Source organism: Adiantum capillus-veneris, chromosome 27 (genome assembly GCF_014529385.1).
Source record: "Adiantum capillus-veneris isolate H3 chromosome 27, ASM1452938v2, whole genome shotgun sequence".
Lineage (NCBI taxonomy): Eukaryota > Viridiplantae > Streptophyta > Polypodiopsida > Polypodiales > Pteridaceae > Adiantum > Adiantum capillus-veneris.
Genome location: NC_140957.1, coordinates 3,954,185 through 3,970,197, shown reverse-complemented (window position 1 = coordinate 3,970,197; position 16,013 = coordinate 3,954,185). Strand labels below are relative to the sequence as shown.

Here is a 16,013-nt window from a genome sequence, read left to right as displayed (position 1 = left end):
CTTGCAATCTCAAAGTAGTGACGCATTGGTGAGGCAACTAAACGCTCCATTTCAAGGCAAGGATGCTGGGGTGCAGGGATCGATTTACCAACAAAATAAGAACATCCATATATATGACTACGAGCTTGCTTACATAGAATCGACATGGTTTGTTACATCTAAAGCCAAGCTTGCTTGCACAAAATTGACATAGATCATTGGATATAAAGAACCAATCCATCCACCAACAGTTCTATCAGTCAATAGAACACACTTGAAAGCATTCCTCCAATTAGAACTGCAATTATACAAAAAGTTCAACTTTCTTTCCTTTGGTCGATTAATTGCTTCATGGCGGGAAAAAAAAAAAGAAAACCAGAAAATTTCAGCATAACGATGCTTCATCTTTGGAAAAATTATACATGAGAAACCTGAAACTAGCCCCTAAATTCGACCACATGGATATAATACAGAAATTTCCAAGTGTAGTTGCTACCATCTCCCACTTATGTAGGAACCAAGGCATGCATGCTAAAGGACTGATTGGCATGTTGGATCACCATGAGTGCAAGCATAAGCACTCCGATAGCACAGAATAGACCTAAAACTGCCCCAGCACATATCTGCCCCTTCAAGATTGGAATACCAGCTTCTCTACCATTGTTTTGCAGCTCTTTTGATCTGATGCCTGGCCATGCAGGAAGTTCGGGCTGGCTTTCACTATGAGCAGAACAATCTCTTTCTGAGTCACTCCCCTTACTGCGTTTATGTGACTTGCTGTTGACATGCATATGCCTTGCCTTAAAATTGTGGTCAACTTCTCTGTCTGAGCTTTCCCTAGAAGATGGCCAGTCACGCCCAAAACCACTGCTCTCAGAGTCATTTGTCGAACGCCTGCAAGCTGTTTCACCGGTATTCCGAAGACTACATCTGTTAGGGCAACAGCTTAGTTCATACTTTTTCTTCACACACACGTCCAATACCTTAGATCGGCAGCAATTTGCATCCACAGTCGCATCTCTGTTGTGCAAATTGACAAACACACTTCGATCTTCCTCGCTATCACAAGAAGCTAAAGAATCACTCGTCCAGGAAACCCCACTAGGTGCTTTATTCTCACAATCTGAAAATCCCTTGCCACTTTGCCTGATATCTTTTGTTGAACCCATCCGTTGGATGGAGTGCAACAAATCACATGGGGCTCTGAAATCAAAATCTTGGGGAGGGTTATCTGAGTTACTTGCCTACACAAGACAAAACCATGCAAAATAAATCCACAGGACACAAAGACCATCAGCTCCACGGTATTGACTAAATACTAAGGCATCCCCACTAACATCATAAGTGCCCCAAAAACTGAGGCACTAGCATATGCTCCCACACAGACATACAAATAGCCATTAAAACAACAAGGCAGACTCGGCCATACTGAACCCTAGCACTAGATAAAGCATTATATACAAAGCATTGATACAACAAGATGGTAGTTATTAGGGGCTAGAGCATACACACCACCACCAGACAAAAAAACATTCAACACAAAAATGTAAGCTCTGGTTTTCTATATCATGAACCAAGCCTCTAGGATGGGAAACCGCCATCAATATGGAAAACCTATTCTCCGAACCAAATCTGAACGGTAAGCCTCTAACTAGACAAGCTCTTCAACATTCTAGTGCACAAAAATGGCATAATGGAGGCCGGAGGGAGAGACTGAACTATGTCTAACATGCAGGCTACTATGTCTTTTGTGTCCAAGAACTAAAGTTTGGAAAATTGTCAGAAGTTATATTGAACGAAGTTGTGCAAGTATAGCTTGTAGTCAATAATAGCAATAAGGAATGGTCATTTCGAGCCTTTGGACTGGTCGAACGCCATTCCACCCCTCTCAGATGATTTGAATACTAAGTAAGTTCCTCCATCAGATTCCAACATTTGTATCAAAGTCATTATATCAAGGTCAAGCTCCAAGTTCCTCCATGTTGAATTATAAGAGAAATACATATGCTGACTCAAAGAGACCATAAGAAATAAGATTGGGGGATCTAACTCTCATCCTCTTAATCTAGGGGATAAAGACTCTTCACTATATTCACAAGTTAGCTTTCCATTACAAACACTCTTCTCCCACTCCCCAAAATCTGTCAAAGTCAACGATGCGGAAGCGTAGAGACCAAGGAGAGTAAGCACTAGAGAGAGAGAGAGAGAGAGAGGAGAGAAATGAAATGAAATGTTATATTAACGTCTTCAAAAGGCCAAAATGACCTATGAGACCAAAAAGTTACAACGCAGTGAATCTGATAAAATGTCTGAGCATCAAAAATAAAAAAGGTACTGAAAAAAGGGGTACCGTAGAATCCTAAACTGCTAGATGTGAACTAAGCAGCTAGCTGGAATTGTGTAGGATATGAGTAGGGGGGTGAAAGTAGTGAATGAGGGCTAATACACACAATGAGAGAGCTGACACAAACGTTGGTACAAGATGAGCACGGTGTACAATCCTCAGAAGAGCTAAATCACAGGAGATCCATCATCGGTCACTGACCGATCTCATCAATCTCCTCCAGGGTTAGTAGTCTGACGCAGCGTAGTGCATGTCAAGCCAAAGTGATATGAGAGAGAGAGAGAGAGAGAGAGAGAGAGAGAGAGAGAGAGAGAGAGAGAGAGAGAAATGAAATGTTATATTAACGTCTTCAAAAGGCCAAAATGACCTATGAGACCAATCAGTTACAAAATAGTGAATCTAATACCATGTCTGGGTACAAAAGAACTAGAAAAGAACTAGAAGTGGAACAAAATACTACTACTACTACTACAATCTAAAACTACGTGGGTGTAGCAGCTGATACAATAGGTACCCGGTAAACTGGATGTAACAGTGTGTGAAACAAAGATGGAAGAAATGGTGAGGATCCATCCTCATCTGCACTTTGAATGTCGAGAGAGTATGGCTCGAATCTTCTGTTGTAGTCTCCGTTGATGCTGTGTAGCTCCTCTCCTCAGTCGCGGTCGTCTGTATCTCTGTAGCTCCAATGCTCGGTCGATGAGAGTGCCAGTAGTGGTCGAATGAGTGTGGGACGAGCTCTGCAGTGGTGGCTGCTCCTCTGGCTGTCCCATATCTAGTGAAAAGAAATCTGTAATGTGTCTTTGGGACTGCCTCTCTCTAGCTCTCCCCAGTAAAGTGTCTCTATACCTGTGTAACTCAAGTAGATATAGTCCAAGACATCTCTGATCCTCATAACTCATGACCCTAGATAGAGGACCAAAACCCTCTCTGAATAAGCAGTGGAGCTACAGAGATAGAGAGAGAGAGAGAGAGAGAGTCTCTTGAACCAATCAACCTTACCTTGGCAATGAATAATTGATACACTATACAATGGGGGCAATGGATTGCATACATACCCCTCTAAGTAAATTGCCCTACTTGGAATTTGACAAATAAGTAAAATAAATACCTAAAAGCCAAAATAAATAATGGGATCACATTGTGCAGTTCACTTGAGATGCCATAAATCTAACACCCTCTCTACAGCTTTTAGTGGACATAAAGGGTGAGACCGCGTCGATAAAGAAGCTACCATGAACACCCCAGTAGAGGCACCTTCCACTCGATACGCCTCAGATTTGCTACCCTCAACATTGTACCTTAGAAGAATGCAGTCTTGAGCATCGGTTGCCTTATAGAAAATTGAATTGTAGACCACACTACCTCCAAGAATCCCCATTCGTGAACCGTGAACACATCACATCCAAACTACTCCACGATAATGAACTTTGGAACACATCCTGTCCATAATCCGGCCAACAACAATGGATTGGTGCACTCATCGATAGTGTTTTAGATACGTCAGATTGGTTCCCTGTGTCACCAGGAGGTGTATTTTTCTTGTTGCCTTCTTTAAATATGTACAACATATTTTTATTTATTTTCTTTTCACTTGTTTTTCCCGGAACCCTTGAAAAGGTGCAAGTGGACATTGCATGGCCAGTGTGAAACGGCTGCAGCCAAACGGGTTTCTCACATCGGGAGTCTAGGTCGGTCAGTCTGGGACTGATCGATCCAGTTAGCAATGAATTTTGATGAGTATGGAAGCTTGTGTGCACCAAATGAAATCTAAGCCACTCGGAAAGTCAATTACAACTTTATAAGTGAGTGGGAACTAGGGAATTAACTCAAAGGGGAAAACTGGACACTTGGCAAAAGGAGAACCACTTGCAGGACACCTCAGCAAGAGGGGTGCCCATTTTGAACGGGGGCTGATTTTTGTTCATTTACTGACCTACAATGTGTGTGTGAGTTTTGTTCGTTTAATGACCTACAATGTGTGTGTGAGTAGTGGGTGTAGGTTGACAGCTTTAATAGAAAGCTTGCCTTCTCCTCTGTCTCATGAAGCGCGATGATTTTCTCTCGTGCATCTCTCTCTCTCCTTTGGCAAATATGGTAATGCCCCAATAGTTGGGCTACTCATATGAATATGTACAGTTCTGAGGGTTTATGCGCGTTTGCCAAGGCAAGAACCTTCAAAACAGGAATCGGATTAGCTAACTGCTAATCCCCCACAGATACGCACAGTTCCATCACGAAAGATTGCGAGTTTGGAGAGTTTTCTCGCGTGAAAACTCATCCAATTCACAAGGGAACTGTCCCATTGCGTATGGGAGCCCTTGGAACACGTGCAGGCGTGTTCGCTCTGCTAAAAACGATCTCGAAACAGAGAATTACAGCCTGCTGTGTTTTTCTGCAGGTTGAGGGTTTTGCACTTAAACTGCAAGGGAACACCAGGGGAGCTGTGTGCGAGCCTTGCGATGAGTGTACAAGGTTTTGGGCATCCGACAGCAGAAAAACAGAGAATTACAGCACGCTGAATTTCTGTGACAGCTGACCAGAAAGCTCCTAAATCAAGAGGGAATCTGTCCTAGACAGGTGTTTTTGACCTAAAGGGGTTTTTTTAGACTTACACCACTGCTGCTTCAGAGGTCTAGGGCATACTTGTACGGCTAGTATGTCTCTCGGCTGGCCACCCATAGTCTAGGTTGTACCTCGTCCGGGCGCTCGAGTTTTGTTCGGGCGCCCTCATATATTTCCATATATCATTTTTCTGTTGGGTCGTGGGGATCTTTATCAGGCCTTGCCCTACCTCCCCTTGGGCACCTATTTATAGGGCCAAGGGGGTACCCAGTTCCACATCTCATCTCACAGAGATCACACGTCTGATTGTATTGGGTCTTCTGCTCTGGTAGTCAATGGGGGGACTGATCGCCCCCTCTTCACCTCTCTCTCTCTCTCTCTCTCTCTCTCACGCTTCCGCACACGGGAACTCACATGGTATCAGCCGCTTAGGCTTTCCATGGCCTGGGACAGCGCATCTCCGCATAAGGTTCTCCTCCCAAGATCAGCATAACTAGCGTTTTCATGCAAATTCTACCAACGTTTTGCAAACATTTAGGCGCACGATGAGATCTGTGTTTTTTGTCGCAGAGGATACCCCTCCACCCGTGTCTTTGCATATCAGGTTAACGTTTTTGCGTCAGGCTGTTAGCGCTTCACTTCTGGGAACATTTCATCGCCGAAACCTCCTCTGCTCCATCTGTGTTTTAAGCCAGATCTGCGTTTTGGGTTTTCAGCCCACTTTCGCTGGTTTTATTGGTCATTTAGTATCATTGACACCTTCCACAAGTTGCTAGGCACCTAGGGTAGCCATCAAGCCTCGTTTTTTAAGCAAACAGAAGGTTTTCTGTGCCAAAAAGTGCAGCAAAAGTGGGCTGCAAATTGACCTACGTTTTTGCAGAAGGAGGGCAGCGCTTAGCTTCTAGACCCCGGATCTTGCCACTACCTACCAGCCTTGGCATACGGTGCCTTGCCGGCGAAGTTCCTCTTCAGATCTACAGATTTCAGCCATACAGACTTGCTGTTTTTGCTCTGTTTTCGGCCCTCCGACGGCTGTGCACACAGAGATAAACCCTCTCTACACCCTCTGCACCGCTCCGGACCATGCCGGGAGTGTATGAACACGCTGGACAGCGGCGTTTTCATCACCTCGCAGTTGCGTTTTTGGACAAACAGCAGACGCTTGGTTGGAGTTTTTTCACAGAGGATGAAGTTACCTCCTGACAAGACACCCCCTGGAGGTGGTCCGTGCGGTCTCTCAATGACTGTTGCAGAATACGGTAGTTTCAATATCGGCTTGATCATCTACGGGCATACGATCCTTGGGAGATTTATTCATTCCAGCCATTGTTCGGTGGTTGCGCACTCCAAAGGGGGTGGTGACTTGTGGTTTGCTATGGACACACCTATGCACTCATCAAAGGAGTTCACAGAGATATGGCCATGCTCATGGAATATGGAATTCCGACAATCCCAGAGAAGACACCACCATCTTGGATGGACAGACACTTACCACTTGACCTCGACACGTCAGTTCACTTGCTTACACAGGAGCATTTTTGTTTAAAAATATAACTTAGCGAGCGTGTCTTGCCAAACAAAAAAAAGGTAAAAATACAGGCGTGTGTGAGTCTCCATTCCCCAAACAGGGTACAAAATTTAAGAGAGATAGAGACTCTTTTGGGAGGGAGAATTCTTTACAATGTATGTGGGTAGGTGGTAACTTAAAGAGAGGAATTTGATATAAACAAGAATGTACCCTTCCATAAAGGTGGAGGGAAAACAAGGGTGAAGGGAAATTAAAGAGAGAAAAGATGGGACTAGTCCAACTCAAGGAGAGCATCTAGGACTACAATAAAGTAAAAATTCTAAGGAGTGTTCTTGGAAAGGTGGTAACATCTCAAGCGATTGAAGTCGATGAGGAAGCTTGATTGCCATGGTCCAAAGGGTACTGCAAAAAAGGGTGGAGGTTTCTCATGGAAAGGAGTTTGCCAAGGTTAGGTAAGTTTAGCCAACAAATAACATGTTTGGAAAGATGTGAGAGTTCAGAATTATTGGATAACCACTTGACAAGGTTTTTATTAATGGAGCGGGCTAAGTTTAGCCGGCGGGTGTGGGGGGAAAGGGAATTTTGACAAGGGTAGGGGGGGATTTTGTTTTAAAGTTTCTTTTAAGAAGCAAGGATCTATAATCGTAGGAGATGTATAGAAAGCAAGCCTTTAAGAGAGGGGAGGGATATCCTTTCACCCTTAGCCTAGCGAAGAACAAGTTGCAAATAGAGATGAACCCTGAAAGCGAACTCTCTCTAATGATGTATCTTTTAAGCTCAGAAAGGATGAAAGCAACTTTTTGATGCGTGGGGTGCCAAGATTGCCATGAAATGTAGTTATAGGAATTGAGACTTTTTTGATGGCAGTTTGTATCAAGTACACCATGTGTAGCAAATGATGGGCCCTTAAAAAAATGTACATCTAGAATAAAGGCTTCAAAAGTGGAAATAGAATGGGAGATTCTAATGTGTTCTTTAATAGGGTGCCCATATTGCTCAAGAAGCCTACTTAAACTAGAAAGAGGACTGTCCCAAATACCAAACGCATCATCAATAAACCTTTTAAAGTAAAGGAGTGAAGGAGAGGAAAGAAAGTTAAGGTTATCTTCTAAGAAGCAAAGAAAAAGACAAGCGTAAACAACTGCAAAATTGGAACCCATAGCGGTTCCTTTTACCTGGTGCCAAAATTTACCGTTGAAGGTGAGGTAGTGATGATTTAGAATAAGTGAGGCAAGGGAGAGAATGAAATGGACTTTGGGTGTAGAGAAAATGCCTGGGATTGAGCATTTGAGAGCTTCTAGGCCATCGGTGATTGGGATGCTCGGGTAGAGTGTTTCGACATCAAAGGTAAAGAGAATAATGTTGGGAGGGAGGGGGTGGGAAGCCAAATCTGTGATAAGCGAATGAGAATCCTCAAGATGCTGTGTTTTGGATAGAAGAATAGGGTAGAGTTGTATATGAAGCCACTTAGAGGCATTCTCCAAGAGGTACCCTTTGTAGGAACACATGGGACGTCCAACAAGGGTAGGTTTATGAATTTTAGGTAGCAAAAAGAAAGGGCACGGTTTGAGTATAGTGTGACTAGAGGAAACGATAAAGTTCCTTTCATCGATAGAAAGAAAGGGAAATTTTGAGAGAATGGCTAGAAGGAGAGATTGAACAAACAAAAGAGGAGGTGCCACGACTTGCATGTAAGTGCAAGGGTCTGAGAGATGCCGATAAGCTTCCTTAAGGTACTAAGATTTGGAGAGAATGACGGGTCCAAGGTTCTTGTCTGCTGGTTTAATGACGATGCTATGATCATCCTTAAGAGAGGAAAGGGAGTTGATAAAGAAGGATTTAAAAGAAAAAGGGGAATAGTGGGAAAGAAGAGGAATTAAGAGAGGTAAGAGATGGTCAAAAGTTTGGCTAAGAGCCAAGGAGGGTGTAGGGGGATTCCAAGAAGGGTTAGGAAGAGAGAAGGGTGAGGGAGTAAAAAGAGAATTTTTGAAGAAGATCTTAAGTTGCAAGCTCCTTTCTAGGCACATGTAGGCCCCGAGGATGGATGAAGGCGAGGGTGGGGGAGAAGGAGGGATGTAGTTAAGCCCTAGACCCAAAAGTTTCTTTTCCGATGGAGAGAGGGAGCGGGATAGAGAGGTTGTGAAAAGAGAGATTGGTTATCTTGTGCTCGAGAGCATAGGCGGTTTGCTTGCCTAGAGTAAGGATCTTAAAGAAATGAGGATTGGTAAGAGGGAGCCAATATTTGTAACGTTTTTTGCCTTTAAAGGGAGGGGAGGGAAGGAGGAGGGAGGCATGGGGAGGAGGGGTCCAAAGATGTGGGAAGAGAGGAGCTTTGGAGAAGAGCAAGTGGACTCAAGAGGTAGGATACTCAAGGTATACTTTCTCCTCCATTGCAAGTTTTTTGCAAGTTTTTTGAAAATTTGGGTTTATTAGAAATAATAAATTTTGGGTGAAATGGTTTTGGGGGTGGCTGGGGAGTGGTAGTTACTAGTAAGAGGAGGGGGACCGGTGTCAAGAGGATATTTTGGGGATTTTATCAAGGAGGGTGTAAATTTAGAAGGGGGTGGGGAGGGAAACGGGTATCTACGGTTATTATCATGGGGGAAAGCAAAAGAGGGAGAGGAGGGTGATGGGGAAGGCAACAAGGAAGAGGATTTGGGTTTCTTGAAGGGTTGGCACACGCTTCTTTATGGGGAATCTTGGCCAAAGAGTGAGATTGATTAGGCTTGGGATGAGGGAGATGGGGTTGATTACGTACAGAGCGAGGATAGTGCTTATGGTTAGAATATTCCCTTGAGGAAGGAGAGAGGAGCTTTTTCACTTGGGTCGCTACTTCATGATGGACAAGCACCTCTTCCTCTTCCTCTGTCTCATGAAGCGCGATGATTTGCTCTCGTGCATCTCTCTCTCTCCCCTTTGGCAAATATGGTAATGCCCCACTAGTTGGGCTACTCAGATGAATATGTACAATTCTGAAGGTTTATGCGCGTTTGCCAAGGCAAGAACCTTCTAAACAGGAATGGGATTAGCTAACTGCTAATCCCCCACAGGTACGCACAGTTCCATCACGGAAGATTGCGAGTTTGGAGAGTTTTCTGTCCCATTGCGTGTGGGAGCCCTTGGGACGCGCACGGGTGTGTTCGCTCTGCTAAAAACGATCCGAAACAGAGAATTACAGCCTGCTGTGTTTTTCTGCAGGTTGAGGGTTTTGCACTTAAACTGCAAGGGAACACCAGGGGAGCTGCATGAGAGCCTTGGGATGCGTGTACAAGGTTTTGGGCATCCGACAGTAGAAAAACAGAGAATTACAGCACGCTGAATTTCTGTGACAGCTGACCAGAAAGCTCCTAAATCAAGAGGAAATCTGTCCTAGACAGGTGTTTTTGACCTATAGGGGTTTTTTTAGACTTACACCACTGCTGCTTCAGAGGTCTAGGGCATCCTTGTACGGCTAGTATGTCTCCGGGCTCGCCACCCATAGTCTAGGTTGTACCTCGTCCGGGCGCCCGAGTTTTGTTCGGGCACCCTCATATATTTCCATATATCATTTTTCTATTGGGCCGTTGGGGATCTTTATCAGGCCTTGCCCTACCTCCCCTTGGGCACCTATTTATAGGGCCAAGGGGGTACCCACTTCCACATCTCATCTCACAGAGATCACACATCTGATTGTATTGGGTCTTCTGCTCTAGTAGTCAATGGGGGGCTGATCGCCCCCTCTTCACCTCTCTCTCTCTCTCTCTCTCTCTCTCTCTCTCTCTCTCTCTCTCTCTCTCTTCCGCACACGCGCACTCTCACATGGTATCAGCCGCTTAGGCTTTCCATGGTCTAGGACAGCGCATCTCCGCATAAGGTTCTCCTCCCAAGATCAGCATAACCAGCGTTTTCATGCAAATTCTACCAACGTTTTGCAAACATTTAGGCGCATGATGAGATTTGTGTTTTTTGTCGCGGAGGATACCCCTCCACCCGTGTCTTTGCATATCAGGTTAACGTTTTTGCGTCAGGCTGTTAGCGCTTCACTTATGGGAACATTTCATCGCCGGAAACCTCCTCTGCTCCATCTGCATTTTAAGCCAGATCTGCGTTTTTGGGTTTTCAGCCCATTTTCGGAGGTTTTATTGGTCATTTAGTGTCGTTGACACCTTCCACAAGTTGCTGGGCACCTAGGGTACCTATCAAGCCTCGTTTTTTCAACAAACAAAAGGTTTTTGGTGCCAAAAAGTGCAGCAAAAGTGGGCTGCAAATTGACATGCGTTTTTGCAGCAGGAGGGCAGCGCTTAGCTTCTAGACCCCGGATCTTGCCACTACCTACCAGCCTTGGCATACGGTGCCTTGCCGGCGAAGTTCCTCTTCAGATCTACAGATTTCAGCCATACACACTTGCTGTTTTTGCTCTATTTTCAGCCCTTTGATGGCTCTGCACACAGAGATAAACCCTCCCTACACCCTCTGCACCGCTCCGGACCATGCCGGGAGTGTATGAGCACGCTGGACAGCAGCGTTTTCATCACCTCGCAGTTGCGTTTTTGGGCGGACAGCAGACACTTGGTTGGAGTTTTTTCACAGAGGATGAATTTACCTCCTGACAAGACACCCCTTGAAGGTGGTCCGTGCGGTCTCTCAATGACTGCTGCAGAATACGGTAGTTTCAAATCGGCTTGATCAGCTACAGGCGTATGATCCTTGGGAGATCCATTCATTCCAGCCATCGTTCGGCGGTTGCGCACTCCAGAGGGGGTGGTGATTTGTGGTTTGCTATGGACACACCTATGCACTCATCAAAGGAGTTCATACGAGATATGGCCATGCTCATGGAATATGGACTTCCGACAATCCCAGAGAAGACACCACCATCTTGGGTGGACAGACACTTACCACTTGACCTCGACACGTGAGTTCACTTGCTTACACAGGAGCATCTACATGGACTTAGGGAGAGGATCTTGGATCTCTTCTTGGACAGGTTCATTGCTTGGATCTACAGACTAGAGTGGGACTTCAATGCTTTGAACTCTCTTGGAGAGTTTACCCGCGAGATGCCGGAGATCAAGCATCATTACGCGACTACATCCGGAGTGACGGTGGAGTCACCCGGAGCTTGTGGGATGGTAGTACAGTTGCTCTTCTACACGCCTGATCATTTGGATTGCTACCTTCAGAGTCGCTTACACTCACCCTCGGTAGCCTTACAACAGACTTATCCCCCGACCTGGGCAATAGGCCACTCCCAGCTCATTCACATTGAGAGCCACACCGAGATGCGGTTTGGTGGCGTTGTTGTTGCGGATTCTGTTTTGGTTGACACCGTAGGATTGAAGGCGGGAGATACAGGCAAGACGGCGCAAACATCTTGGTCTGGCCACTTCACTTCACAGCACAGACTTCTCAATCTAGCTTCCCTTCTTCATACAGAATGATTACGGTGCAGACATCTCATCTCACAGAGATCACACATCTGATTGTATTGGGTATTCTGCTCTGGTAGTCAGCGGCGTCTGATCGCCCCCTCTTCACCATACCTTGCGTTTGTGTCTATTGTCTCTCTCTCTCTCCTCTCTCACGCTTCCACACACGTGCACTCACAGTTTTTGCACTCTTGTGCTGCCGAAATCAGGTCAGAAACCTGCGTTTTCAGCCCTCGGCAGGTTTGGACAGCTTTGAGAGTGTTTGGCCTAAGTGTACGGATCGTCAACTGTTAATTAAATAAAGAAATACCGAAAGGGGTGCCGGTTTTGGGGCCTACAGGGTGTCGGTCTTGTGTGCGTAGTGACATTCTAGTCACTGGACGCAGTTGTGTTCTCTTTTCTTCACAGTGCTCTGTGTAAAGTTAACAGGTAATTGAAATAGTACCGCCCTCTACGTTGTACAGGCTGGTTATATGGTTCCATCGACAAGATAGTCACTTTTTCTTCAAACAGTGCAGCGTGGATTGTTGTGGGTGAAAGCAACACAGAGCTTGTAGTTACGCCAGAGAAGAGAGACCAAGTACCTGAAGAGGGATCTTCCTCACAAGGCACAGAAAAAGTTCCTTCAACTCTTCAAGAAGAGGACAGGTTGTTTAGAGCTCAACTGCGTTGCTGCATGGACATGTTTCTCAGCAGTTGGCTAGCAACCCAAGGATGCAAGAGTTCTTACAAGCTCCTACACAAGAATTTCAAGCTCCGACATTGGGTTTTCAACCTCCTACACAGGGCATGACTGAGCTGTTGCAGGAAAAGGAGATTTCCAATGCGTAGAGGACTCGTGATGCTCGAGGGAAAGCCCATGTGGTTGAGCAACCAACGGTGTCCACTGATCCAAAGCAACTTGCTTTAGCTGGACGGGAACCGTTTGTGAATGGTCAAGGGAGTAATGAACAGGCTATGCGTCCAACCCTTCCATTACCTATTACTTATCCTTTTTATTTTGGAGGTGGTTCAGTGTTTCAAGCTATGGTTGGACCTTCCACGGGTTATATGCCAGGGAATGTGTTTGGGACAATGCAAACAGGCATGGGTAACCCTATCTACGCGAACATGGGTGTCCAACCAGGTTTTCAGGGTGCCTATGGTCAACTTAGAGTGCCTGGAACACAATTTGGAATGGTTGGTTTTTCGCAGCCATATGCCCAAAATGCAGATATGACAGGTAAAACAGGTGATGCGAGTGCTGTAATAGACAATCGCCGAGCACCACTTTTGCAGGCACCTGTTTATGATAATGTGGCTCCTTTGAGTCAGCCGGATTACAAGGAAGGTGGACAGGGAGTTAAGTTTGAAACTTTCAGAGGAACTGAAGGCTTTGACCTTCATACAACAGTTTGATGCAGCTTATGTTGGAGGAAACTTCACAGAGTCTTCGAAGATACGCAAGGGCTGCTACTTTCTTGAAAGAAAATGCGCTTCAATGGTGAACCGCATTGTTGAACCAAGGTCAAGCCCCAATAACGTGGATCCAATTCAAACAACTCTTTGCGCCTGCATGGCTGACAAACACTTTTGAAGTGGATGTGATGACAAAATGGCATGAGTTGAATGCTAAACAGTGTGCGAATCTGGAAGAATACAATGAACAATTTTAGGCCGCACTGTTGCCAGTCACCTCTTACAGGTTTGTGCCATTGTCAGAACAGATTGAGAAGTACTCTTGTGGATTGCCCAAGAAAATCAAGGACCACTGCATAAAGACGACTGTAATGAATATGTTCCAGTAGATTGAGAATGCGAGAGTGGACAGCAATTTGTCGAAGGGAGATTCCGGTGGCTACAAGAGAGGCACCAATCACATCATGCATACTGCCTGAATCAAACAAGACCACCATGCGTATACCATTCACATGACCATAACACTTCTTGAGAGACTCATCAACTAGAGGATCATGAGAAACTTGGGCACATGAGTGTTCTCATTTATGGCATTAACAGAGGATGTGGGTTCTGTAGGTTCTATGATTCCTTAGGTTCGTTGGATGGGTTCTTAGGACATGTGTTCTTTATATGGCTCTTGACGTACATCGACCTTCCTTAGAATAAATGACTTGTTCTTCTGGTGTGATGTATCCTCCTAGAATTCCTTGTGCAACTTTTTCATCTGGGGTGAGCTTAGGTTTAGCAAGTGTGTTAGCTTTACCCTCAGATTCATTTTGAGAGTTCTTTTCCGAAGGATTAGAGGAAGATTGGCTAGAAGAGTTACCGTTCTTACCATTCTTACCGTTATGTGGGTTCTGAGGAGTCTGAGAGGGATTGTGAGAAGACTTGTTCTCCTTAGGCTTTCCTTTGTTGTGCTTCATCTCTTGTGCGAGAGCAATCGCTACCGCCTCTTTGAGATCTATTGGGTCGAGTACTTCGACATCAAACTTGATGTACTCGTCCAACCCGTAAAGGAAGGCCTCTTTGCGCTCATCATCCGATTTGCGTAATTGGGTGCCGAGCTGCAAAACATGATTAGAGAAAGACATAATTGGCATACCATTTTGCTTGAGCCTCCGCCAATTGTCTTTCAACCGCGCTAGGTATTGAGGTGGCATAAACCGCGCCTTGAGTTTGTCTTGGAAGTCGGCCCGATTGAAATAAAGGGGCATGCCTTCTTCGGCTTCCTCTAGGTGTGCGGTTAACTATGCCTCTTGCCATGCGTGATACCAATTAATGGCATCACCGGCAAGATACATGGCTGCCGTCAACACTTCGCTATTTCTTACTTTCTTAGTTGTCGCAAAGTAAGCATTAAATTGATGCAATCAAGAATGAATAACAGTAGAATCCATCTTACCGTCATACTTACTGAACGTCAACTTCTCAGTGACTGGATTGTTGAGTCTGAATCTCTGCTTGTGCTACCTGATGAACTGCCCACATCTTTGACCGGCTCGGGCTTCGAGGTGAGTATATGTAGGACCAACTCTTGCATGCGTTGGTAACTCTGTGCCTCACGCTCTAACTCCAAGGCCGCTCGCCTTCCTTCAACTGCTATGCGTTGAGCTTTGCGTGCTTGCTCACGCTCAAGCTCCATAGCTACCTTTCTTCCTTCGTGCTCGCGATCCAAGACTGCCTTTCTTTCTTCGCGCTCACGATCCAAGACTGCCTTTTTTTCTTCGGTTGCCAAGCGCGCTTGATCACGCTCGCGATCCAAGGTGGCTAGTTGCACCTCTTGTTGTAGCATCATGTCTATCATCAAGTTGACCAAAGCCTCCATAGGATTTGGTACAACCCGTGGTGTAGATGGGGAAGGGGGAGGGTTGGAAAAAAATCCTCTTGGTGGGGAAAATTCTTCCTCACCACCTCCATGCTCATCACCCTCACGCAAAGTATCCATTCCGCTTCGGGTGATGACCATAAAAAGAACTTAAGTCATAGTCACATGGGGACGGGGACAAGTCTTGGGGACATGGCAGGTCCCGGGGACGGGGACGTGGCAAAACAGGGGACGGGGGACGCGACGGGGGATGCGCTTTTAAAAACACTAGTTCTTTGCAAATTTAATATTGAGACAACAGTGAACACTAAGAGCACAAGATTGCAAAGAAAAAGTGGGTTTTGCACTCATATTACATAATACCAAAATATAACAAAGGGCGTGCGGCGTGCGCGACACCGTTGGTGTGGTGATCAATCATCAATTATCAATCATCCTCGCCAAAGGGTAAAACATAATGATGTACAAGTGAAGAGTGGATAAGTAGAGTTTAGCATATATGGAAGTCAAAAAGGGAAGGGCTCGAGTCAAGAGTCAAGAGTCAAGAGTCAAGACTCAGTACTCAAGAGGTCTAGACTCTACATGTTGGCCCATGGTGCCAACTGAATGACAACTGGCTCTGCATAGTCCATTTGCTCCAAAAAAAGTGGTGTTGTCTCAATCTCTCCCTCTACATTTATCTGTGTCTCTCGGATAGGATCATCCTCTGCGAGTGCCCACTCCGCGAAATCATCACTTTGGTCTGACTTGGAAAGCATCTTCAAATTTGATGAGACATATATGAGATCATTGGCTCCCTGCACATCAAGACGATTCCTCTTCTTTGAGGCAACATGAGCATACACACTCCAAAGTTGCTCCAAGCAACTCGTAGTGCATGCTTGGCTAAGAATGAGAATAGCCAAATCCTATAAACTGCCCAAT

At 45.4% G+C, this 16,013-nt stretch overlaps 1 protein-coding gene across 3 annotated transcripts in view; it reads right to left on the bottom strand.

The window, feature by feature from the left end:
* Positions 1-250: 250 nt before the first annotated feature.
* Positions 251-16,013, bottom strand: part of LOC147421424 (uncharacterized) — a 43,328-nt gene continuing 27,565 nt past the window's right edge. Inside the window, exons 2-3 of one of the 3 annotated variants that reach the window (XM_086502446.1) lie at positions 963-1,223; positions 251-880 (exon numbers count right to left, since the gene is read on the bottom strand). In XM_086502446.1, the coding sequence (XP_086358572.1) occupies positions 611-880; positions 963-1,223 (531 nt within the window). In that variant the 3' untranslated portion in view covers positions 251-610. Of the gene's footprint in view, positions 1,224-16,013 lie in introns of all 3 variants that reach the window. The other 2 variants (XM_086502444.1, XM_086502445.1) reach the window with 2 other exon arrangements.